The following is a 25,493-nucleotide window of genomic DNA, read 5'->3' as shown; positions in this document are numbered from 1 at the left end:
CTTCCCACTCTTATTTCATTACCGTGGTGGTCAGAGAATGCTATCCATTTGATTTACTGGTGCTTGCACCTTTTTTTTTTTCCAAGCACTTCTCCTCAGCATGTGACTGTTTGGTTTATAACTTTGACCTATTTTTCTGATTAATGGAGCGTGTTACACTGTAAAATATCAAGTGCTGATCCCTTCAGGAGTGAAAGGCTTATTCAGGAGCAGCAAGAATTTTAAGGAATCAAATGTGTACGCGCTAGACGTATATCAGGCATGGCCGTCTGGGACGGGTCCCTGGGGTAGACCCAGAGCTCACCAGAGCAGTTCTATCTCCCGGCTGCTCTGGAGACGTCTGGGGATCCCTAGAGGAGCTATTAGGTGTACAGTTTATTTTTAAAGCAAAAATTCAGACATTCTCCTGCTCTTCTCATTTTATGAAAACTGTTGTTCTCCCTGTGTCTGCGTGGGTTTCCTCCGGGTGACTGTCTGTGAGGAGTGTGGTGTGTTCTCTGTGTCTGCGTGGGTTTTCTCCGGGTGACTGTCTGTGAGGAGTGTGGTGTGTTCTCTCTGTGTCTGCGTGGGTTTTCTCCGGGTGACTGTCTGTGAGGAGTGTGGTGTGTTCTCTGTGTCTGCGTGGGTTTTCTCCGGGTGACTGTCTGTGAGGAGTGTGGTGTGTTCTCTCTGTGTCTGCGTGGGTTTCCTCCGGGTGCTCCGGTTTCCTCCCACGGTCCAAAAACACACGTTGGTAGGTGGATTGTAGACTCAAAAAGCGACTGTGAAGGATTGGCTCCCCCTCCAGGGTGTGTTCCTGCCTTGCTCCCAGTGATTCCGTGTAGGCTCCGGACCCTACCACAACTGGTAACAGAGAGTGAATGAATGGCAACTGTTGTGTAGTTTTAAAATGGCAATTATAATTGTAATAAAAAACAAACAAAAACTTCCTAGAAATATTAGGAAATATTAATACACTACGTTCACAATCTCTAACACTGAAATCCCCATCTTTAAACTGCAACGTCCAATAAACAACAACCTCTTGGCTTTGTCCATATTAATATTTAATATTTTATATTGCGATGTGTATTGATATTGAAGTATTGTCCAACCCTGCTTTCACAACAGTTACCACAGAAGGGCAGGAGGAGGTCTGAATTTGATTCACAGATTCACATTACACCAAACCTTTTTAAGACTAGTAGCGTCCAATGCAGCTGTAGTGGAGAGCAGCGCCTCACTCGAGCCCGATCTGATTACGGTGAAGGGAAGGCGCGGTGTGGTGTAGATGGTAGAGAAGCTGGTCGTTTTAACCCCTCTCTCTCTCTCTCTCTGTGTTTGTGTAGAGATGACACGTCCGGAGAAGACGGCGAAGACAAAGAGCCGCCGGTAGCCGTTAAAGGGCGAAGGACGGCCAACAGCCGCGGACACCGCAAAGGCAGAATCACCCGCTCTATGGCCAACGAGCAGGAAGAGACCAGCTCCCCTCCGCTCAGCAATGAACTGGGTCAGTGCACACACACACACACACACACACACACACACAAACCCACATAACCACATCACACACACTCTACAAACACTACAATCAAGCACAGAGACCAAGGGTTTCCAGACTTCGTGTTGTGGGGCTGACGTGTGATGTCTGTGGTGGACCCAGGCACAGAAAATCAAGACCATGTACGAATAAAGGTCAGGGGGGTTTCAAATCTGACGTTTACTTACTGGATGAAGGTGTGTGGTTAGGGAAACTTGTGAAAGGCAAAGTCGAACTGTAGAAACACACACCGGTAGCCGCTTCACGCTAACACAGGCAGCAAATCGTCGCTGACCAATCAGAAACGTTTATCTCCAGAATAGCAGCTTCACAGTTCTTTCAGTGGAAGTCCATGGATAAAGTCGTTTTTGGAGCGTTTCTATTGGTCCGTTCATGAACTTTTTCAAAAATGGAGCTGCGTGTTCTGTGATTGGACAGTGACGATATGTTGAGGAGGTGGTCCGAAGCCCTAGGCCCTTGGTCTCCCCTGCCCCTGGTGTGTTAAATGTGTACAGAACGATCAGTGAGCCTTCAGCTCCTTCATCACAATGTGCCTTTTTCATTTCAGCGAATCTAGAGATGAACGAAAGCTCTCGCTGGACGGAAGAGGAGATGGAGACCGCCAAGAAAGGTCAGAGTCAGCCACATCTCCATCTGCTTTATTTCTAACAGTTTATCTGCGCGGTGTATGACCTCAGACAGCGGTTTCAATGCTCTGCTGCCGCCGTTGGCCTCGGCCTCGTTGTGTGTTACGTGTGTTAATTGGTTTATTTATATTTAATTAATGTATCGTCAGTGCCACACAGACACTGAAGCATTCCTTTCATACGCTGATCTGATGCCCTAGATGTTGGAACATTGCTGTGGGGATTTGATGGCGTTCAGCCGCGACAGCGTTGTTAAAGAGGCATTTCTGTTTGCGTGAGCGGACGCGGGCGCAGAAGACACACTCGGATTACACCGTTAAATGTGGTCAAGGCCCGTCTCTGGACGTGGCGAGGGTGTCCGATCACAGCGTTTACACCTGGCTCTGTTCGGCAGAGACGCTTGTTAGTGCGAGGTGTGTGTGTGTGTGTGGTCACTGCCACAGCTGTGTTAAATGCAGATAATTGCACATTATCGTTATTCTCTTTATCAGTGCGGTGCCGTGACTGTGTGTAGGCGCCGTATGGAGCCGAGCGGTTCACTCCAGTGCGGAGAGGAGAGAAAGAACAGACTTGTTTTTTTGGCCAAACTCTCTCTCCCTCCATTCCTGAGGTGTTAAGAGTGTTTAGCTCCCTGACAGCAGCAGGTACACACAGATCTGTGGGTTGGTGGAGCTCTTTTGGCAGAGTTTTAAAGGACGGCAATCTCTCAGTCTCTGGCACAGGAGCAGAGCGATCTCTTTGTGCCTCTCTCTCTCTCTCTGTCTGTCTGTCTTTCTCTCTCACGCGCACACATTCTCTCGCTCTTTTATCACATGCTCCTATTCTCTCTGTTTCTCCCTGTCTTTCTCCTCCATATTTTCTCTCCTGTCTCTGTTGCTCTTTGCTCTCCTCTGCTTTGTGAATGAATCCCTCTGAACCGCCGTGATCTCTTTAACACATTCTCTTTCTCCTTTGCTCTCTCTGTCTTTCCCTCTGTGGTGCTCTCATACTCACTCTCTCTCTCACTCTCTGACTCTCGTTTCTCTGTAAACCACACTTGTGCTGCGAGAGGGGGGGTGTGGGGCGTGGCCGGAGAGATGGTTGGCAAAGATCAGAGAGATTTGGCAACATGCTCTCTCAGGTTTTGCGTCTCTCTCTCTCTCACTTTTCTCTCTCTCTGTCTCTCTCTCTCTGTCTCTCTGTGTGCCTCTCTCTCTCTCTCTCTGTGCCTCTGTCTCTCTCTCTCTCTCTCTCTCTCTCACTTTTCTCTCTCTCTGTCTCTCTCTCTCTGTCTCTCTGTGTGCCTCTCTCTCTCTCTCTCTCTGTGTGTCTCTCTCTCTCTCTCTGTGTGTGTGCCTCTCTCTCTAAGGAAAGGTCACATTGAGGAAGAAAAGCAGGTCAGTTTGGAGAAATGTAAAAAAGCTGCTGTGTTTTCTCATGGTATCAGTATCAAACCCCTCTCTCATCCCTCCCTGACACTGCTGAGCTCTCTCTCTCTCTCTCTCTCTCTCTCTCTCTCTGTTTATATGCCTTCTGGCTCACACGAAGCACATTAGACAGAGCAGTGGAAAAAAAAAGAACGATAGCAGAGGTTAAACGAGGGAATGAGAGCATGAGGGAGGGGGTAACAGAAGGAACGGAAAGAGAAAGGCAGGGAAGAGGAAAAGGAGAGAGGGAATGAACTAGAGAGGAAAGAGCAGAGAGAGTGAGTGAGAAGCAAAGATATTAGAGGGAAAAAAATGAAACCACAGAGACAGGGGAAAGAAAGAGAAATAAGCAATGAATCATAGAAACACTGCAAGAGAAATGAAACCACAAAGAAGGGAAGGAAGGAAACCAGAAAGAGAAGAGAAGAAAACATGGAAGGAATCGGAGAAGGAGAGAGAGAGAGAGACATTGAGGGATGAAATTAAAGAGAGCAAGAATGTAGAGACAGAGGGAGAGGAAACCAGAGAGAGAGGGAGGGAGGGAGGGAAAAAGGAGGAACCAAAGAACGAGAGGAGAAAAAGAAATAAGGAAGAGAGAGAGAGCGAGAGACCCAGAGGGAGAAGACGGAACGAATAAGAGAGAGAGAGAGAAGCACTATTTCTGTGTAAGTCAAGGCAGACGGCAACCATTGACCATTGAAGAGAAGTGGGTAAAGAGCTGTGGCCTTGAGAGAGAGAGGGAGGGAGGGAGGGAGGGAGAAAGAAAGAGAGAGAGAGAGAGAGAGGAAGGCAGGGCTGGCGGAGTGAGAGAAAGCGCGAGTGTGATAGAGAAGAGCATTTGCTGTTCAGAGTGAGGCAGCTCAACTCTCAGAATCAAAGGAGGAGGGGACACAGGAATAAAGCTCTCCCTCCCTCTCCACCTCTTCTTTTCTCTCTCTCCTCTCCCCCTTTCTCTCTCTCTTTGCTCCTTCCCTGTCCCCTCTCTGCTTCTCTCCGCGGCTGGATCGAGCGCTCAAACCTGGATTTCCATGGAGATGTGGTGGGCAGATGGCGGGATGAAGACGAAAGAGTGAAAGAGCGGAGGAGAGATGGTCTGCGGGCCTTGAGTGGTGTTTTTCTCTCTGGATTATAAAAGCGGTGCAGGACACTTTGGGTAGGTTATGATCGGAGGATTTTAGCCATGAAGCTCGGTGTCGCAAAATCTGATTGGACGACGGCACTGTAGCTCGCTGGTGATTGGACGTGCTGGAAGTTGGGAGGTGTGCTGAAGGTGAAGGGCCTCGGGCTCAGGCCTGCTGCGCTCTCCTGCTCTTTGTGGTGGATTTAAGGGAGAATTCCAGCCTGGGTTCTGTATGGATTACACAGCACACGGATCGGAATGGGTGTACGTCGGATTTAACCGGACTCCACACACAGCTGGGGCCTGCACGAGGATGGAGTTTATTTTATTTACCAAAGGATTTGCGCCGCTTTCTGTAGGAACTGAATGTGGGTGGTTTCTTTGTGTGTGTGTGTGTGTGTCCATCAGAGGTTAAGGTTGTAAGGCTATTATCTATCACAGTATTATAAGTTCCCGGTTTTATTTGGACAGTGTTGACCGCCTGTGACGGTGGTAGCGCTGCTCCACTCACACTGTACTCATTCGCGCAGAAGAGCTTGTGTGCACCAATCTGTATCGGTTGCATTTTAAAAGCTGCTGGACCTTATGGGAGGAGTCATTGGCTTGCACCTGATTGGCTTAGACGTTTCTCTTCTGCAGATTCTGTCTTGCCCGGGGGGGTCTGTTGGCGACTGATCTATCATAGCTCTGTGTCCTCAGACCCCCCCCCCCGCGCTGTCAGGATCGTTCTGATTCGCCGCTGTTGTTTATTTAGGAAACGATCGATGTGTGAGGTACAATGAGGGTCTTCTTTCTAGGGTGAATTTCTAATAGAAACAAGCTCTGTTCACCGTTTCTACTCTTTCCATCTCTCCTCGCTCTGCCGCTCTCATGGTAACCGCGGTAAAGTGGCAGATGTTTTTGAAAGCAGATGCTGAAACGAGCATAACTCCTTGACGATGAAGTCCTCTGAAGTTTGCCATTAAGGCCATCAGACGGTGGTAAAAACAGACCACGATGTTCTTGCAACTGAAAAATGCAAGGAATCCACTCTTTAAGCCCTTGGAAACTGTACGGTCGCGTGGAAATATTTGGACCGACTGTGCGTTAAAGACGGTGCAGACGGGATCAATTCATAAAGGAGGGGTCAAAGGTCATTTAATTATGTATTTACCTTTGTGTGTGGAGCTAAACACCAGTGAGGCTTGATAGGACACCTTCAGCTTGGCACAGTGCTTCCTTATTTAGGCATCCGTGACTGGCCAGTTAGTGTTCTCCTGAAAGCGTGCTGAGCGTCTGTGTTGTGCTCCACGGTGCTCCTCTTACAGTCAGTATAACGTTTGTTGTTCTCACTCGTGTGCTTCCTCATGGTTTAAGGAGGTGTTTCCTCTTAAGCTGTGTTCTCTTTGTGTGTGTGTGTGTGTGCTGACTCAGTGTTTCTGTCTGCAGGACTCCTCCAGTATGGCCGCAACTGGTCGTCCATCGCCAAGATGGTGGGCTCCAAAACCGTGTCCCAGTGCAAGAACTTCTACTTCAACTACAAGAAGAGGCAGAAACTGGATGAGATCCTGCAGCAGCATAAAATGAAATCGGTTTGTGCTCGTTCTCTCCTTCAGTGGCCTGTATTTATGTAATATTATTTATTACTGGGATTATTTCTCCCAGATTTTCCTTCTAGTTTAAGCACTAACAGTTCCCACTCGTGTGTGTGTGTGTGTGTAGGAGCAGGAGCGGAAGGCCAGGCGTAAAGGAAAAGCTCTTCAGAGTGAGGAGACCAGCGCTCCTTCTGCTGCTGACGAAGAAGAAATGGAGGGATCTGGAGTCAGTGGCAATGAGGAAGAAGCTCAGGAGGATGGAGAAGGTATGTCTTATACACACACACACACATACAGCTGTAAATGAAACTGAGCCCTCCATTCATGGCCAGTTACACAGCTGTGTTTGTCAGACATTTTTATCCTGAGCACCGTCTGGTCATAATCCTTTTTTACAGATGTAGTGTTAGAGTTGGTTCCCTAGAAGCGCCGGAGCGGGTCATCAAACCCCATGCACTGTGTGTAGAGCAGCACTGCCTATTACGCCTGTCATTTGTACCAACCCACATCTGCGATTCACCACCACTTCCGGTTAAATTGTAATTATGGGATGGTCATAACAGAGTAATAAAAGCAGGTTTTGTTGCCCACAGAACCTTTGAAACTACACCAGTACCGTGTTCCTACATCGGTGTATGATAGTCAGTGCAGCTACAGTGAATCCACTCGCATTCGAACGAATAGATTCAGACAATAGTCTCTGCGCAGCACAGTCATATTTCCTCTGGTGCAGCATTAGCTTATAACGACAGTAATTATTTTCCCTGAACAAAGTCGGTGTGCCTGAGCACAATGCACTTATTTCATTTCATTTAAAGCCCAGCGCTTTCAAGGATGATGTGGAGTTCTCAGAAACCGCTGAAAGCGCTCGGAACAAAATAGTCATGTGGGTTCAGAACACGGCAAGGACAGATAACAGGACCGAGACCGTATCTGATCCACTGCTGGAGGCAGGATATCTAGGAAAGTGAGTCTGATTTTGGATGATTGTCATTGTCAGGAGAATTATTATGCAGTGGAAATGATGTTGTGTCTCAGTCACACAGCTCCAGGGTCCTGGAGGTTGTGGGGTTTGAGCCCTGCTCCGGTTGATGGGGTCTTAAGCAGCTGTAGTCACTCCCTCAGCATTTGTTTGCCGCTCGTGACCCTCTGACCTTTCCTTTTCCCTTTCTCCAGGAGGCCCCAACAACAGCTCGGACACGGAGAGCCTGCCGTCCCCTCGCTCCTCGGAGGACAACAAAGTGAAGGAGGAGAACTCATCCCGCTCCAAACCCTCCACTAGCGCTCCTTCTTCAACATCGTCATCCTCGGAGAAGGAGGGATCAGCTCCGGAGCAGCAGCAGGAGGAGGAGGAAAAACCCGCCGTGAAGCTGGAGCAGGGAGGAGTGAAGGAGGAAGCGCAGGGAGAGGGAGGAGAAGGAGTGAGGGAGGTGCAGGGAGAGGCGGAGGACAAGAAACCGCCCATGCTGGAGGCTGAAGAAGGGAAGAAGGAGGGGAAGAAGAGAGAGAGGGAGCATGGAGGGAGGAGCGGAGGGCAGGATAGCGACTCCAGCGCCACCTGCAGCGCCGACGAGGTGGAAGAGTCGGACAACACCGAGAAGATCAGGTGAGTTTGGGTTGTAGGCTCCGGACCAGCGTTGGAATGACCAGCAAGCGCAGAAAGGGCCGTACCGGTCGGCAGTGGAGGCTTTCTCCGTTGTGTAGCAGATTACTCCCTGAGTTTCATACCCTCACATTGTCTCAAAATATTAACCCTATCCTGTATAACTGGGCACTCGCTTACTGACCTGAATAAGTTAAAAAAGAGTACCGTGTGCTGCGAGATATTGGGACAGGACCCGTGACGGGAACCCAACCTTGCAGCACAGACCGTGTTCCACTGACCTGAGGCTTGAATCACCCAACCACTTTTTAGCATGTGACCTCACCAGTCAGTGAGCTCCTACAGCGCCCCCTACCTTTGGCTCTGGGTAATGCCCGCGAATGAACTCATTTGGCAACGTACTGACCAGACAGACGCAGGACGCAAATCACACGCACCAGACACGTCGTAATTTTGAAGTGTGTGCCATTAACGTCTTTAAGATACGGCGGTATACGAGATTACTGTTACACCGCCCCACCCTGCCGTCAGTGCCTTAACGGTGTGCTTTAGTAACTGGTTATTACTGACCCGCTGGCTTGGGGCCAAATCTGAAAATATCAATCATGTGATAATAATTATAGACGCTGCTTATAATTAGTGAATCCTGCTGCTTTAATCTGCGCCCGCTGTGGACACAGATGTTCAGTTCTGCACATACACAGTGTGTAATCTTCATAGAGATGCATTCAATATGAAACGGGGTGTTAGAGCTGCACACGAGCCTAAGGTCAACATGCCAAGTGTGTAGTTAATCACTGATACGTTGTGTCACAGTAGTGTGTGTGTGTGAATGTGATGTTGGTGCAGTGTTTTGGTGAAAAGAGGGTGGTGTTGTCTTTGTCCTGCTCTGCTTTGCCCTGTGAAGCTAACTCTGTATAAACTGGCAACACCAGAGGAAACGTTAGTCTGAGTGCAGACCAAAGACAACAGTCAGAAAGAGGCGTGCGTGTGTGTGTGTGTGTGTGTTCAGAAGAGAGACACACATTTAGCGAGATGTTTAAAGTTAGTTCCATGTTTATAAAGGACAGAATCTGGCTCTGACTCTTCTCTTCTCTTTGTAGAATAACGTCTCCCAGACCGAGTTTGCTGAATTATGCCCACGATGGAGTGATCTCTACTGCACTGCAGAAACCACTGGACCTCAAACAGCTCAAACAGAGAGCAGCCGCCATACCTCCCATAGTGAGTACACACACACACACACAGAGCCCCCTCAGTTGGGGAGGAGGGGGCACCGGTGTGTTCCTCTGTGTGTGTCAGTGATATTCATAATAACACAGATCAGCATCAATAGCAGTGTCCTGGTCACAAACACCAGTCTTAGGCTGACTCCAGTCTAAACATCAACGTTTTAGAGACGTTTAAACAGAGTACATGTGTTTAACGTGTCTAACTCTGCTCTAAACAGCATCAGAAGTATGTCCACACGGCAGGACGAGAGGAGACATTTGTGAAGCAATGTTAGGGAAGGAGGTGTGTGTGTGTGTGCTGGATGTGGAGCTGTATCACACCAGTAGTGGTGTGTAGTCTGATCCTCTTGGCCGGATTAGATGTGCCCATCCTGCCTCTGTTGCCATGGATAATAAGTCTGCTGCTAATCTCTCACACATCAGAGAGACTGCTCTCTTCCCTCTCTCCCCCTGGCAGACAGACGTTGGGTTACACACACACACTGATTTAGAGAAACCTTAGAGGAAAGTTACTGGTTTCTAAGTGTGTAAATCCCTCACTTAAGGAGACATCTGAAACTCATAACACGTGTTTTATTTTGTGCACTGCAGTTTTACAGGAACTCCTTTAGTAAACATTTAGCACAGAACATTATTGGAGGGGGTTAATTGAAACTAAACAAACGACAAGCGCGGAGAAATAAGAGTAAGGAATAAAAACTGAGAAAACGAGAACAGAGAAGATTGAAAATGGCTATACACCAGAGCATCTGGTCCTCGCTCCTCACTGCTGTGCGCTCGGGGTCAGGGCGAACACTGAGCGGCTCGCTATCATTTAAAGGAACAGGTGCTGAAATATTTCTCTCTCTCTCTCTCTCTCTTACTCTTTCTCTCTCTCTTATGCTTTCTTTCTCTCTCTTTCTATCTCTCTTACGCTTTCTGTCTCTCTCTGTCTCTCTTTCTCTCTCTCTCTCTCTCTCTCTCTCTCTCTTACACTCTTTCTCTCTCTCTTTCTCTCTCTCTCTCTCTCTCTCTCTGTGCTGTAGATGCCTGAAGTCTCCTCAGTCGGAGGGGTGATGTTGGGGAAGCAGACTCTTCCCGACGCTCTGGCTCTTTACGAGCAGCAGATAACGATGGCCCACGAGTCCTCCCAGGAAGCCAAGCAGCAGCAGCAGCAGCAGCCTCCTCAGCCAATCAAATCACAGTATTACCCCAGCGGAGGTGAGGCCAGCAGCCCGAGGATCCGGACCAGGAGCCCCACTCCATCTGAACGAGAGAAGGAAGGTACGACAGCTCAGTCTTTGCTCTTTCTTCACTGTTCCTGTCTGACCCTTCCACACCGTGTCCTCCTCTGCTGCGGTTTGTTGTCCTGACGTCCCCGACTGCACTCCCCCCGGTGTATGGACGCGTATGTGGAGGCATGTTCATACTCGACGGGTTGCGTGTGATGAAAACCAACACCGGTGCAGTCGCTCTTTTAGTTTGATTAGTATCAGTTAAATATATATGTTTTAAAAGAACACTAGGTAATATTTTGTTTTTGTGCTCCTGGGCTCCACCTAGGGGTCGGGGTGGTTTCCCACCATCCTCCAGAAGTTACATAGTGTGGTTTCTGCAGTGCTGAGCCCGGAGTAGCAGCGACAGAGGCTCTATCCTCTCTGTTACAGCTCAGTGGAGCATCATAACGATGTAATTTAAAGCTGTAATTTAAAATGTACTACTTTAATGTACTACCTAGTGTTACTTTAAACACATCCTTCTTTTCTTAAGACCCTCGTGTGGCCACAAGTTGCGGACGCAGCTTGAGAGATGGAGAACTAAACCGTGACTGTAAAAGTCAGACCAGGGGAGCGACTGATATAAATATAAACACACGCCAGGACCTACCGAGAGGTTTACACTTCATGATCCTGAGTGGCACGCTCCTGAGAGCAGCAGTGTGTGGGTCTGTGGCCTGCGTTCTGTTGTTGGTGTAAACAGGGCAGAAGAGAGGAGAAGCCTGCTAGGTCTGATGTATATGTGTTTCTGTTGCTCATGATACAAAGCGCAGCGGTGGAATTGGGTGGGTGTTTTTAGCCGTGTCAGCTGCGTGTGAGTGTGTGTGTGTGTGTGTGTGTGTGTTGTGGTTTTGTGCTCAGCTGTAGTGTATCTTTCCCTGCAGAGCTGGCGGGGAGGGAAAGATGGCTGCAGAGTCTACTGCATGGATTATGTAGGTTCTCACACTCACTCACACACACACACACACACACACACTTGTCTGCCCAAACTCAGAGTTAGCCGTCAGCTTGTTGTGAGTATCTCAATCAGCACTTTTTCTTTTTGCTGGGGATTATTCTGCATGTTTGGATCACTGATGTTTTCCTCTTGGTGTAGTGTGGGTTTGCTTCTCTAGGCTCTATCTGCTGGAGTGACTGACTGACACTGACAGTGAGTGACTGACTGACACTGACAGTGAGTGACTGACTGACACTGACAGTGAGTGACTGACTGACACTGACAGTGAGTGACTGACTGACACTGACAGTGAGTGACTGACTGACACTGACAGTGAGTGACTGACTGACACTGACAGTGAGTGACTGACTGACACTGACAGTGAGTGACTGACTGACACTGACAGTGACTGACTGACTGACACTGACAGTGACTGACTGACTGACACTGACAGTGACTGACTGACTGACAGTGACTGGCTGACTGACAGTGAGTTACTGACGTGACTGGCTGACTGACAGTGAGTGACTGACGTGACTGGCTGACTGACTGACAGTGACTGACTGACTGACAGTGACTGACTGACGTGACTGGCTGACTGACTGACAGTGACTGACTGACTGACTGACTGACAGTGACTGACAGTGACTGGCTGACTGACAGTGACTGGCTGACTGACAGTGAGTGGCTGACGTGACTGCCTGACTGACAGTGAGTGACTGACTGACTGACTGGCTGACTGACTGACTGACTGGCTGACTGACAGTGAGTGACTGGCTGACTGACAGTGAGTGACTGGCTGACAGTGACTGACTGACTGACAGTGACTGGCTGACTGATAGTGAGTTACTGACGTGACTGGCTGACTGACAGTGAGTGACTGACGTGACTGGCTGACTGACTGACAGTGACTGACTGACTGACAGTGACTGACTGACTGACAGTGAGTGACTGACTGACAGTGACTGACTGACTGACTGACAGTGACTGACAGTGACTGGCTGACTGACAGTGACTGGCTGACTGACAGTGAGTGGCTGACTGACAGTGAGTGGCTGACGTGACTGCCTGACTGACAGTGAGTGACTGACTGACTGACTGACTGGCTGACTGACAGTGAGTGACTGGCTGACTGACAGTGAGTGACTGGCTGACTGACAGTGAGTGACTGACGTGACTGACTGACTGAGGGACCGACCGACCGAATGAATGAATTAAGGATGTGTAAATGAATGTTTCTTTTGAATGGGTGGGCAGTATGGAGTAAATGAAATGGTGTAACTGTAAACATGCTTTAATTGTCATTGCAACAAAAATGTGCCATCAGTGAACACACGCGCGCACACACACACACTGGGGCAGTGAGCACAGACCCACTCAGACCAGAGGGCAGGTGTCCCCATCCCCCAGGGAGTAGTTGGGGATTCCTCAGCTGTGGATGTTGAGGGAGGAGACTGTACTGTTACTTCAACCCCCACTTAACCCCCCCCCCCCCCCCCACACACACACACACACACACAATATTCCTGCCAATGGAGTGGATCGAACCAGTGACTTTTCGGCCCCAAGCCCACTTCTCTACCCTCTAGCCCCCAGCTGCTGCACGACTGTAACTGCATTTATCACAATACAATAAATACTCTCATATTGCCCACCCCTAATGTTGTGTGTGTGTGTGTGTGTATTAAAACTGCTTAATCTCCTCTAATTGAAATGTTAATCAGTCACAGTGTGTGTTTTTGCTGTGATCCTCCTGACTCTCTGTGGGTGGATCTGATGAACCGGGGCAATCATGCGATCAAATTTGCGCAAGCTGATTTTTAATCATGTCATATTAAGGTCTACACTTCTGGGAAGAGTGTAAAGCACCCCAGCCCACGCTCGGCACCGGGCGTAGTGAGACTAGGCTCATGTGCAGCTGCTCTGGAGCGTCTGTGTCCATAGTATGTGCACCTTAAAGAAGTGGGCCTCACTGATTATAGAAAATCATCTGGTAATGAACCGTGTGTGAAGTAGGGAGCGTTATAATCACAGCGCTGGTGTTGGGTCACTTGCGTGCATGTCTGAATTTGTCCGTGACTTGGGGAGAGTGTGTGTGTGTGTGTGAGAGAGAGTGTATGACGGTTTAAATCTTTCTACCTGCTCAGATGGAGTGAACTCAACCTTATTCCAGCCCACTCTCTCCTGCAGTCTCCTACTCAAACATGTACATCACTCTCCCTCTATTCCTGTGTGTGTGTGTGTGTGTGTACACAGATAAGCCCCGGGCATTCTCTCCCCTCTCTGATGTAAAGAAGGCTCCTGATGACCTGCGAGCGGTGGGCGTGGGCCGGCCGGTGATGTCACCGTTCCAGCTCTCTCCCAGAGACATGGCCAAATTAAGCCACGAACAGCTCCTCCACTACAACTCCAGTAAGAGCCGTGTCCAACATTCGTCTGCCCACTGAGTCATCCCCTGTTCCTCTGTCGTCTTCGACAGTCCATCAGTGCACTCTTATGTTCAAACTTCCTTTAGTGCTTTTAAGAGAAGTAGATGTAGATGTTAGATGGCGGTCTCTAAATAATCCTTTAAAACAAAAGCCACTCCAAAGACATCGAATCGAAAGTGGTGTGTCACTTTAAATGTTCTTCACAATTCTGGCCCTTTTCAAATATCTTTAGGTAAAATACAGTAAATACAGCACTCGCTACAGAGTTTCTCTCTCTCTCTCTCTCTCTCTCTCTCTCTCTCATACTCTTTCGCACTCTCTCTCCCCCTCAAACTCTGTGTGCTCTTGCTCTCTCTCTCACTTTCTCTCATACTCTCTTGTGTGCTCTCGCTCTCTCTCTCACTTTCTCTCTCTCTCTCTCTCTCTCTCTCTCTCTCTCTCTCTCTCTCCCTCTCTCATACTCTCTTGTGTGCTCTTACTCTCTCTCTCTCATGCTCTCTTGTGTGCTCTCGCTCTCTCTCTCACTTTCTCTCTCTCTCTCTCTCTCTCTCTCTCCCTCTCTCATACTCTCTTGTGTGCTCTCGCTCTCTCTCTCACTTTCTCTCTCTCTCTCTCTCCCTCTCTCATACTCTCTTGTGTGCTCTCGCTCTCTCGCTCTCTCTCGCTCTCTCTCTCACTCTCTCTCACTCTCTCATGCTCTCGTGTGCTCTCGCTCTCTCTCCCTCTCTCATACTCTCTTGTGTGCTCTCGCTCTCTCTCTCACTTTCTCTCTCTCTCTCTCTCTCCCTCTCTCATACTCTCTTGTGTGCTCTCGCTCTCTCTCTCACTTTCTCTCTCTCTCTCTCGCTCTCTCTCTCACTCTCTCATACTCTCTTGTGTGCTCTCGCTCTCTTGCTCGCTTGCTCTCTCTAATACTCTCTCTCATACACTCTCTCGCTCGCTCTCTCTCTCTCATACTCTCTTGCGTGCTCTCTCTCTTGCTTTCTCTTTCATACTCTGTTGCGTGCTCTCTCTCTCTCGCTCTTTCTCTTTCATACTCTGTTGCGTGCACTCTTTCTCTTTCATACTCTCTTGTGCGCTCTCTCTCTCATACTCACTCATACTCTCTCTCTCTCTCTCTCTCTCTCATCCCGCAGCCCTCCAGCCGCAGGAGAGGTTAAGTGCAGTGAGACCCCTCCACATCCCAGAACCCCCTCCCCTCATCTCCTCAGCCAAACCGGGTGGTTCCATCACACAGGTACAGGACAGACACACACACACACACCAGTGGTCTGTAAGGGCCTGCACCTAATTTTCTTGTTGACAACAGAAGCCTAAAGGGGAAAAGCAATTTTTTATATTGAGGCATATTTTAACCAATAGACTAATGTCCTACTGTGTGTGTGTACACACCTTTTTTTTACAGGGTACTCCAGTGCAGATGCACAGTCCAGCTCATGGCTCAGAGCACACCAAGCTCTCAGCACCGGGACCACTGCCTATGTCCTGGATGGAGCCGAGGAAGATAGGTGCGTGGTGTGTGTTTACTGTGTGAGAGGAGGGGGGGGGGCGCGATCGACAAAAGAACATAACCACGGAGAGACAGCCTTACAAATATTGGCTTAGTTTACGTCATGTACATGTTAAGACTGTACTTTAAGTCTTTACGAGGATCCTGTTTTCTGACACATCACCTCCCTCTCTCTCTCTCTCTCTCTCTCTCTCTCCCCCTCCTCCTCCCCCAGGTGGGTTCGCTATGGTGAAGCAGGAGCAGCTCTCTCCTCGTGGTCTTTCCTCCTCCTCTTCTCAGGCGGAGAACCTCTCCAGTGCTGCGGCCCACGACAGCATCGGTGCTCGAGGTCAGTGAGTGTGAGAGGCGCACAATAAACAAAACGTACAGTAAACTAACCTTAACAGAGGCACTCGGCTTCAGCTGCCTTTACTCACACGAGAGAGAGAGAGAGAGAGAGAGAGAGTGTAGTATCTCTAATGTATCTCTAATGATGTGTTACATTTTCGACTAAAGATTTCCAGTGCTGGAAAATTTGGAGCATTCTCTCTAAATAGGAAGTGTGTGTGTGTGTGTGTTCTATCACAGCTGTACAGGGAGGCAGTATCACTAAAGGGCTCCCAGGCACACGTGTGCACCCAGACCCACAGCTGTACCGGGGATCTATCACTCAGGTAGGTGCATGTGTTTATACCTTCTTTAGTTACAGGAGGAGTACACTCAGTCCTGGGTCTTTTGTGTAAGGGGTGTGTGTGTGTGTGTGAGAGTTTGACTACATCACTGGAACACAGCAGGTGTCCTCCTCACTCTGTGAAAATGTTGTAAAGAATGGACCAATAGAAACGATCCAAAATTACTCTCAATAACACATTCTTCCATTGACGTTTATTGACAGTTAAAAAGGCTTTTTCTAGCTCTTGTAAAGCTACATTTTTGGGAGGTGCATGTTCCTCTTTGGACAGTGAGGATGTGTAGTGTGATGTATGTTTATCTGTGGTATAGAGATCACTACCACACCAGTGCCAACAGACGTGACTGTACGGGCTAATAGAGTATACAAATGTGTGTGTGTGTGTGTGTGTGTGTGTGTGTGTGTGTGTGTGTGTCACTTTCCGTCATGCGTGCCCACCCACAGCAGTGTGTGACATAACCAGCACTGTGTCTGCACTGTTACCATAGCAACAGGTACACAGTGTCCACTCCTGTTCTCTCCTTTTATTAATGTGTTTACACTTCTCCTCCGCAAGCCGGTGTCACAGATCTCTCTCACACACACACACACACACACACACACTCCTGCTCAGAGTGTGTCTACGGTGGCACAGATTCTGCTGAAAGGAATGTGGGCAGAACAGAGATGTTTAATCAGAAGTTGGTCAAATGTGTGTTTGTGTGTACCGTAGGAAAACTGGATGAGTTGAGGGTTTTTCGGCTTCACTCAATATGAATAGACAACGCTCACCAATAAACACACAGTACACACACACACTCTTAGTAGTAAGCTTGTTGTTGTCTATTTTACTGTACACAGGGTGAAATAGTGCCTCTGCCATTGCTACACTGGGCTCAGCACTGCAGAAACTGCACTATGGAACTTTTGGAGGACAATAGGGAACCTCCTCCGAAATCTTTTTTTGTGTTTCTTTAAATTACACAGTTTAACATTTGCGAAGTGAGGATACCATTCTTCAGAGGCTCGGCAGGCTGTTAGTCGTTGCCTCTCTCCTCTCAATCACACACCACAGGACCCTGATCTGGACATGCGTTCTGTGTCTATGATGAAGCCCTGCTAAAATAACCATGGACTTCCCAGGATAAGACGTTATCTTCACCGCAGCGTGTGTTTCTCTATAAACCACCTGTTTGCCTCCGTATCAGTGGAAGATTCTCACATGTACAGGTCACCCATGCCGTGGTCATTGATACTGCCCCCCCACCACGCCGTGAGAGATCTTGGGAATGAGTACTAGCTGGAACACGGACTCCTCTGACCATAGAACACGTTTCTACTGCAGTGTGTTGCAGGTGTCAAATTCTAAGTTAGCTTTGATTTGCAAAATAAAATTCAGTTCTGTGAAAGCACCAAACAGCTTCATTAGAACTAACATTTCACAGGTTTTATTGTCTTTTTCTGGAAGTGGGGTTTGTCGTTTTACACCGTCCATTGCCACTGAGCAGGGAGTGGTTTCTCTGCAGCTTGTGGCAGACGCTGGTTGTTATTGGTTTGTGTTGTTCTTGCGCTTCACTTCATTCCTGTCATCACTTTGGAACCACTAAGGGTTTAGTTCAGTTGAGGTTGTAATTTGCTTCTGAATTTGAGTGACAGACCATGCACAATCATGAGCGCGCACACACACACACACACAAACACACACACACACACGACTCTCTATAGAAAAGTTGATGTTGTAAGTCCTATGCTACTTTTGTTTAGTATGAGGTCTTGCGGGTCTCATGACAGTGTGTGTGTGTGTGTGTGTGTACAGGGCACTCCAGCCGATGTGCTATATAAAGGCACCATCACTCGGCTAATCACTGAGGACAGCCCCAGCCCCAACAGAGGCAGGGAGGACAACCCAGCCAAGGGACATGTGGTGTACGAGGGCATCAGTGGGCACATTGTCTCCTACGATCGTGAGTCTCTCTCTCTCTCTCTCTCTCTCTCTCTCTCTCAGGGACTAGTTTGCTGGTCAGCTACATGTGGAGTCATGCAGAAAATGGTGTAAATTAGATCCTTTAACTCACATAGACACATCACAAACACCAGCATCCGCACACAGCAGGAAATCCACAGTACTGATTGACTACTCTCTGCAGGGACTCCGAACCCCAAAGACGAAGGTCGAGCAGAGGCGTTGGCACTGAAACGGACGTACGATGTCATGGAGGGCAGTGCCTCACGAGTGCTGTCCACTGCTGAGGGTCAGTGCAGGCCGATGCCTTGTCAACACAGGATATGCCTTCCGTTCATTTATTATTTATCACTGAAAACTACATTTATCTGTGAATCTCTCTCTACTTCATCCCTTGTGTAGGTTTGATAGGCAGAGCGATGCCCCAGGAGAGGGACAGTCCTCATACTCATCACATCCGTGGCTCCATCTCACAGGGTGAGCGCCCTGATCAGCGTCCCACAATAACAAGTTTGTTTCATCAAATATCTTGGCTAGATGACGCTCAAATGTGCCCTTTCTCTCGCTCTCTCAGGTATCCCTCGTCTTCCGGAGGCCCAAGAGGAGTTTTTGCGAAGGGAGGCTAAGCAGCTGAAGCGTGATTCACCGTCCCCCCGCGGACCCGCCCACAGCTCAGAGCTAAAGGGCAGAGCTCACGACAGCATGGTGCCCACCGTCAAAGAAGGAGGCCGCTCCATTCACCTCATACCACCAGAGGGCGTGTTGATGGGCAAAATGACCAAAGAGGGCTCCATCACACAGGTGTCTAACAGTTAAACTAAAGCCATAGTTGGCCCCACTGGCACCGTTAATGCATGCTCAGTGCCAGATCCATGCTCTTCTTCCTGTGTTCCTTTGATGCACCCCAGTCATTTTGTAATAGTGTCTGTCCATATCTCTCATCTTTTTTTTTTTCCTCTCTCTCTTTTCCCTCAGGGTACGCCACTCAAACAGGAGCCGTCAGGTTCCTCTAAGCGCCATGACGTTCGCTCCATCATCGCCAGCTCCCCGCGCCCTTACCCCGGCCTGTCCGCTCACCTGGAGCTCCGGCCCGAGCACAGAGGGTCAGAACGTGGACGCTACGAAGACCCCGGGCAAAAGTCCCGGCCCAGCGCGGTGGTCAGCACCGCCAGCTCCATGGCCCGGTCATCTCCACTGTCCCTGGTGGGAGAGCAGGCGGGAAAAGCCCACCACAGCCCCGTTTATGAAGAGCACAAACGGTCCAGTTACCCCTCGCACAGAGGTTCACCACTGTCCAGCAGAGACACGCCGCAGAGGACACATGAAGGTGCAGCTTTCAGACAGACACCATCTACATTAGTCTTTCCTGTGTCGTTTCCTCTCCGGGATTTAACTGCCATTTTGGTTCCCAAAAAAAGGCATGTGTTGATAGATCACAGCCTTAATGTCCATTTCAGTGTTAGACCACACCGACAGGAACAAAACACTCCGCATATGCGCCCTGCCGTCTGTGTGTGTGTGGTGGACTGGGGGAGGACAGCTGTAACTGAAAGACAGCTGTCGGTCTGTGAGGTCTACACTGTAATCAGAAATCAGTAATCTCTCATTCAAAGCAACAGTAGGCAGTATATTTACATTATTGTGAAGCTTCACTCACCTGTCATAGGGTAAGAGAGCCTCTGCTGTTGCTAGCCAGGCTCAGCATTGCAGAAACTGCACTATGTACCTTTCTAAGGAGAGCAGGACCCTCCCCCTCCCCTCTAGATTTTAGGACAGTGCTGTAAAAGTGAATTATACTCTGCAGCTGTAGAGGGAGCCCAGGCTTTATTAATAATAAATACAGAGGGAGACTTGTTTAGCTGTTTTCACATACCCATGGTCGCTTTACACAAGTGTGTATTCAGAAGAAACAGAAACGAAGACGTACAGGAGTGAGTAGAGAGTTAGGACATTCATTTCTGAGCTGGGACATATGGATGGATCAAGGATGAGCAGGGCTCTTTAGTTCCTTCATAAATATAGACAGCAGCTGCTAATCTCTCTCTCTCTCTCTCTCTCAGGTTCCTCTAAGGTTCCTCAGCAGGAGAGAAAGTCCACACCCACTCCTCGTGAGGTGGGCTCCACAAAGTCTCCTCTGCCTGGAATAACTGAGCACCCAGCAGCACCAGCTCTGGCCTCCTATGAGCGACTGCTGCAGGGTTTGGGACCAGATATTTACCGTAGCCAGATCCCCCTGACCTTTGACCCTTCCACGATGCCCAGGGGTATCTCCTTAGAGCCAGGTAACACACACGGACACACACACCCTAATGTTATTTTTTATTTCAACTGTGAAATCGTGAATAATAAAACATGTTTGTGTTTTCTCTCCTCAGCTGCGTATTACCTGCCTCGGCATCTAGCTCCCTCCCCTGGTTACCCCCACCCTTACTCCCCCTACATGATCCGGATCCCCGACACCGCGGCTCTGGAGAACAGACACACACTCTTCACTGACTACATCACCTCTCAGCAGATGCACCAGTGGCCCGCAGCGATGGCTCAGAGACCCGATCTCCTGAGAGGTCTCGCCCCGCGAGAGCAGCCCCTCACCTTGCCCTACTCCCCCACACCAAGAGGTACGCACAAACACTCCAGCTCGTGGCAGCAGAGTGGCATAATTAGTGTTACAGTTTTCCTGATTAACACCGGAGCTGAAGTTAGTTTCGGGCCTAAAATCTCAAGCTGTTGTAAAATATGTGATATACGTGCAGCTGTGACCACCTCGCAACATCTGAATACTGTTTTAATGCACCCCTTTTTGAGGCTCAGTGTGTTTTATACAATTCTCTACGAAACAGAGACCGTGTGAGTGGAGGGTGGGGCTGGACTTGCAGTAATGCCAAAGAGAGGAGGGCTATAGGACCCCAAACACCGGTCTAACACTGGCATCAGTGACTGAACAACGTGATTTCAGGACAGAAAAACAGTGCTACAGATTGCTCAGATAAATTGATGCTACTAAGCCTTAAAGGCTAAGCACCACTTAATGGACCTCCATTATATACAGATATAAGTATGAATTAAAATGAAAACAGCAGCTTAATTTGCTTTAAAACTGACAATTTTATGAAATCAACGTAAAAACCAGAGCTCCTACGGAAATTCTTGAACGCGACCGTGACGTCACTGGTGGACAACGGCTGAACAACGCCGCGGTAAAACACTGTTATGACAGTATCTAGCTAAATAACCAACATTATTCATGACAATAGTCTAGCAATAAGCTAAACTCAAATGTAGAGGTACCGTTATTCTTGTAAATGTGATCGAAGTCGAACTCGAATTCATCCGACACTAGAAACCTCCGTAATGCAGCTACGTAGCCGAGTATAATCTGAGACACCGAGTTTAGCGAGTCAAGCTAACGTTAACTAACACCGACTAAAACAGGCGAAGTGAGTGTCCTTACCCTGTTTACCTCCATGTTACAGAGGCTCTTGAACACCTTTCGTTGGTGTCCTTACATGCCCATATTGTTGGAAAAGCGCCAGTGAAATGAGCTACAGATAACGGAGTGAGCGGACGGTCCTTTCCAAAGTGGCCGTTTAAAGTGGACAAATGTAGTCCATGTTCTGGATATTTTGGGATCTTTGGGCCATTTGTTCACAGATGTCCCACTGTACATTGAATGATTGCAGCCAAAAACAACACAACTTTTCCTCATTTTGCATTAAATTAAGTGCAGCTTCTAGAGTTGTTGTCCACCATCTACGTCACAGGCAAGACGCCTATTAGAGTTTCCCAACACCGTTACTATTCCTTGAATTAGTAAGAAATAACATGTTTTCTGACTCTCAATAAACACAAGTCAGGAACTCAAACTCCACTGGAATTTATTTATTTATTTGATTGACACTTTCATAGAGCTGCTGCTTAGCCTTTAAGGCTAAAAACACAGGCCCAGGTGAGCACTTCCTGTAACTTCTCCTTTACAGTAAAAGTCCCTTCAGAAAGGCAACAAAAGTCTGTGTATGCAAATACACACTGAGATTTCTTTTTCCATGGGGTGGCTGCACCACGTCCTTGTAGTTAAACCTTGGCCCTCGTTGCAGCAACAGAACACAGTGTTAACAGACGATGTGTGGAGGAAGAGTAGATTATTATGAATGTTTTTGTAAATAAATATGTTAATGTATTGAATGAATTTACAATTTAAAAGAAAATACTCTCCCCCAGTCTCATACACACGGTGAACGAGTAATCTACCTCCACAGTACCTTTTATTCTGACCGTGTAAACACCTGACTGATGTCCCTCTCCTATTCCTTTTTCCTGTAGGAGCGCCTACCTCCACAATGGACAGGATCCCGTACATCTCAGCAACCTCCACCTCATTCCCCAGCCGAGCTTACACCACCTCCCCCATCTCTCCAGGTGCAGAAAGCACATTCACACACTTATTCCAGTCCATACACATTTGCTGAAGGTGCAGTTCATTGTTATAGGAGACCTTCTCCTGCCTCGAATACATTTAAAATAAACCGTTTTTTCCTTTTCCCTCTCTTCTCCAGTTGGAAGCTCCCACATAAGCAAACTCCAGAGCACCACAACATCATCGGAGCGAGAGCGTGAGCGCGAGAGAGACCGGGAGAGGGAGAGAGACCGGGAAAGAGAGAGAGAGCGGGAGCGGGAGAGAGAAAGAGAGAGGGATCGGGAGAGAGAGCGGGATCGCGAGAGAGAACGGGATCGAGAGAGAGAGAGGGATAGGGAGAGAGAGCGGGACCGAGACAGAGAGAGAGAGAAATCTCTGAGCCACGGCAATGTGGAGCACGCCCCCATATGGAGACCGGGTAAACACACACACACAAACATCTGCATACACTAATCCCCAATCAAATAATCCAGTTTGTCAAGGGCTTTATTAACGGCCTAGAAAATAAACCCAAATAAAAGAGGCATGTGTTGGTAAGTCTCTCTCCTGCTCTGGGGGAGGGGGTGGGGCAGGGTCAGCAGCTCAGATGTGGCACTCCCAGTAGTGTGTACACAGCCTGCATCTGAAAGCAGTGACATCCTACACTTTGTTTATTCCTCCAAGGCCTTTTGTTATGCACGAGTTCATGTATCAGAATCATAGACTATTGAATTTCTTCAGCAAGCTGTTTTTTCTGTGCCTTTAAGCGAAATATTTGGCAAATAATGGACCTTAGGGTTGAGGCAGAAACGTATCCACTGCATATCTCCAGTGTGAACAGGGTGGAGCCGAACGGCTGGTGGCTGATTAAGTGAATACACAAACGCATCGCTTGTTTGTAACGTCACAAACGCCGTTAATTCAAAACATGCTTTTTTTTTGTGTTCTTTTCTTCATGGGTCGACTCCGGGGCGGCATTTGCATTTGTTCCGTCATAAAAGGAGTGAATCCAAACCGATCCAGCATCATCAATCTCATTAAAACCACGTATTCCCTCTTTAACAGATGTTTTTGAACAGCGCTGTTTCCTCGGGGGGGTATTTCACAACGCTACGTTACGTCAAATAACACCACTTTCCAAAAGGAGGAGAGCGAGGAGTCTTTTCTATTGGACAGTCCTCGTTTGGAGGACGACTCGCCCAGGCTAGAGACAGGCTGCTTTGTGAAGTTTAAAGGCCTGTTTAACATTTCCAGGGTCTGGTTTGAATGGAGGAGGACAAAGAATAATGGTGTTTTTGTACAGCTTCATTAAAGCCACTCACATGAAGAACAGCACAACCTCTGTTTGTTTGTTTGTTTCCTGGTGTGTCTTTGGTCAAAAATAAAAGTGTGAAGCGAGTGTTGAGCAACAGTGAAGCAGTTGAAGGCGAATAATGGACTGTAGGAGTTAAAGGGTTTCTTTCTCTGTCCCTCTGTAGGTGCAGCAGAGCAGACCGGCGGCAGTTCCAGCTCTCGTCCTCCCTCCCTCCCCTACCAGGCGTCCCCTCTGAGTCCCCGGCCTCAGGACCGACCCAGCGTCCTGCACAACACCAGCTCCAAGAGCCTGTCCGCTTCGGAGCACTCCGGCTCCTCTGTGCTGAGGTGAGAGAAGTGATGGTCAGCAGGATCCAATGCTCGGCTAAATATCACTGCATCCTTAACTTGACTTGTCCAAGGGCTTCTGATCTTGATCTTAGTGCGCACGTCTGTTCTGCATCGAGAAGGGCTCGGTAGGGTGTGTTCAGACCTGTAGTTCGGTTCCCTCGGTCCGAACCAAAAAATGATACAGATGCATTTAATCCTGGTTTGGTTTGAGTTCACACTGACACTGATTCACAGTCGGAACGTGGAAACGGATAAAGGAGTCAACACAAAGCTGGATAGACGGATAATAATACTTATGTTATTGTTACTTCTAACAGGAGTTCACCTCCTGTGTTTGGTTCATTTAGGTGCCTTCAGTTCAAATCGCATTCACACTTGAAACAAACCGAATCAGAGGTCCACTTAGAGTTCAAAAGGGTGTACTCACGTGTTCTCTAACGAACCGAACCCACAGAGCAATCGCAGCAGGGTTTGTTTTAAATCAGCTAATGCTAACGCACCGTTAGCGAACCGGTCGCTCTCCTGTTAGTTCAGATTATAAAGGTATGAAGACAATACGCTCTCTCACTTTAAGCATGAAGCTCTTCTAATATAAGTGTTTTTAACTTTTTAACCTCTCCTTCTCAGGTCTCTGCCCCAGAGCGCCTCACGCTACCCGACTTTTAGCGGTCATCTGCAGAGGGTCAGCGTCTCCGAGGCTTACGCCGCAGCAGGGTTGGACCTGGGCGGAGCCAAAGAGCGAGAGGGCTCCAAGAGCCAGGGCAGGGGACCTCTGTCGTCCTCCTCCATGTCCTCCTCCAAATCCGAGCCCAAGCTGGTCTACTCCTACACCCCTGGAGCCCACATAGGGCGAGGGCCCCCCCATCTGGCCCACGAGAGCAGTGCCATCTCCAGCAGCAGCGGTGGCAGCAGCAATGTGCCAAGTAGGGAAAAGAATCAAATCAAAGCGATGTCCGTTCAGGAACACGAGCTCCGCGCACTCGGTAAGACCACCATGACAGCGGCCAACTTCATAAACGAGATTATCATGCGTCAAATTTCTTGTGATACGGGGATGCCAGAGGCGGGCGCGCTCGGGGCCAGCGGCGCCTGTGATGGTAAGACGCTCGGGACCCCCGGGGCTGTTAACAAAACAAACAAACGAACAAACAAACAACACCATCCCTTCCCTTTATTCCCTTCTCAGCATCGTCCTGTGCCCTTCCCTCCTGCTGTCCCCCTGCGTCTGTGGCCGAGTGCACGCTTCGTTTGGGCTCAGCCCTGCTCCATGAGCGCATTCCTTTATTCAGTTTGGGTTCATGCTTTATTTTGTTTTTTTTTTAATCTTTAGAAATGCTGTTTTTCTTTGAACCTATTCATCCAGGGCTGCACTAAACACACTGTTCGCTACCAAAGCTACAGCTCCACCTGAGTCTGAGGCTCCGAGAACTAGTCAGAATAGGTTCAGTCCAGTCATATACTGCTTTTTCCAGTTTGTTTTTAATGTACAGGAAGGAATAGGTTTATAGGTGTGATCACAGCGCTAGTCATTTGTTGTGCAGCCCTAGATCAGCTGGGTTTAGCTCTTATTCATTGGGCTACATGCCTCATTGCTCACCGCAGTCGGATTAT

At 48.5% G+C, this 25,493-nt stretch overlaps 1 protein-coding gene across 3 annotated transcripts in view; it reads left to right on the top strand.

Moving 5' to 3' along the window:
• Window positions 1–25,493, top strand: part of ncor2 (nuclear receptor corepressor 2) — a 69,947-nt gene that overhangs the window by 36,578 nt on the left and 7,876 nt on the right. Inside the window, exons 15-38 of one of the 3 annotated variants that reach the window (XM_066644775.1) lie at window positions 1,329–1,489; window positions 2,088–2,150; window positions 6,121–6,263; window positions 6,394–6,532; window positions 7,443–7,872; window positions 8,973–9,093; window positions 10,127–10,364; window positions 11,242–11,289; window positions 13,551–13,706; window positions 14,860–14,960; window positions 15,129–15,231; window positions 15,448–15,561; window positions 15,801–15,886; window positions 17,699–17,846; window positions 18,030–18,134; window positions 18,248–18,322; window positions 18,420–18,646; window positions 18,821–19,172; window positions 19,906–20,127; window positions 20,221–20,463; window positions 22,166–22,261; window positions 22,399–22,677; window positions 23,717–23,879; window positions 24,510–24,865. In XM_066644775.1, the coding sequence (XP_066500872.1) occupies window positions 1,329–1,489; window positions 2,088–2,150; window positions 6,121–6,263; window positions 6,394–6,532; window positions 7,443–7,872; window positions 8,973–9,093; window positions 10,127–10,364; window positions 11,242–11,289; window positions 13,551–13,706; window positions 14,860–14,960; window positions 15,129–15,231; window positions 15,448–15,561; window positions 15,801–15,886; window positions 17,699–17,846; window positions 18,030–18,134; window positions 18,248–18,322; window positions 18,420–18,646; window positions 18,821–19,172; window positions 19,906–20,127; window positions 20,221–20,463; window positions 22,166–22,261; window positions 22,399–22,677; window positions 23,717–23,879; window positions 24,510–24,865 (4,169 nt within the window). Of the gene's footprint in view, window positions 1–1,328; window positions 1,490–2,087; window positions 2,151–6,120; window positions 6,264–6,393; window positions 6,533–7,442; window positions 7,873–8,972; window positions 9,094–10,126; window positions 10,365–11,241; window positions 11,290–13,550; window positions 13,707–14,859; window positions 14,961–15,128; window positions 15,232–15,447; window positions 15,562–15,800; window positions 15,887–17,698; window positions 17,847–18,029; window positions 18,135–18,247; window positions 18,323–18,419; window positions 18,647–18,820; window positions 19,173–19,905; window positions 20,128–20,220; window positions 20,464–22,165; window positions 22,262–22,398; window positions 22,678–23,716; window positions 23,880–24,509; window positions 24,980–25,493 lie in introns of all 3 variants that reach the window. The other 2 variants (XM_066644773.1, XM_066644774.1) reach the window with 2 other exon arrangements.

This window comes from Hoplias malabaricus, chromosome 14 (genome assembly GCF_029633855.1).
Source record: "Hoplias malabaricus isolate fHopMal1 chromosome 14, fHopMal1.hap1, whole genome shotgun sequence".
NCBI classification, from domain to species: domain Eukaryota; kingdom Metazoa; phylum Chordata; class Actinopteri; order Characiformes; family Erythrinidae; genus Hoplias; species Hoplias malabaricus.
The sequence above is the reverse complement of the archived record's forward strand: the minus strand, read 5'-3'. Positions and strand labels throughout refer to the sequence as shown.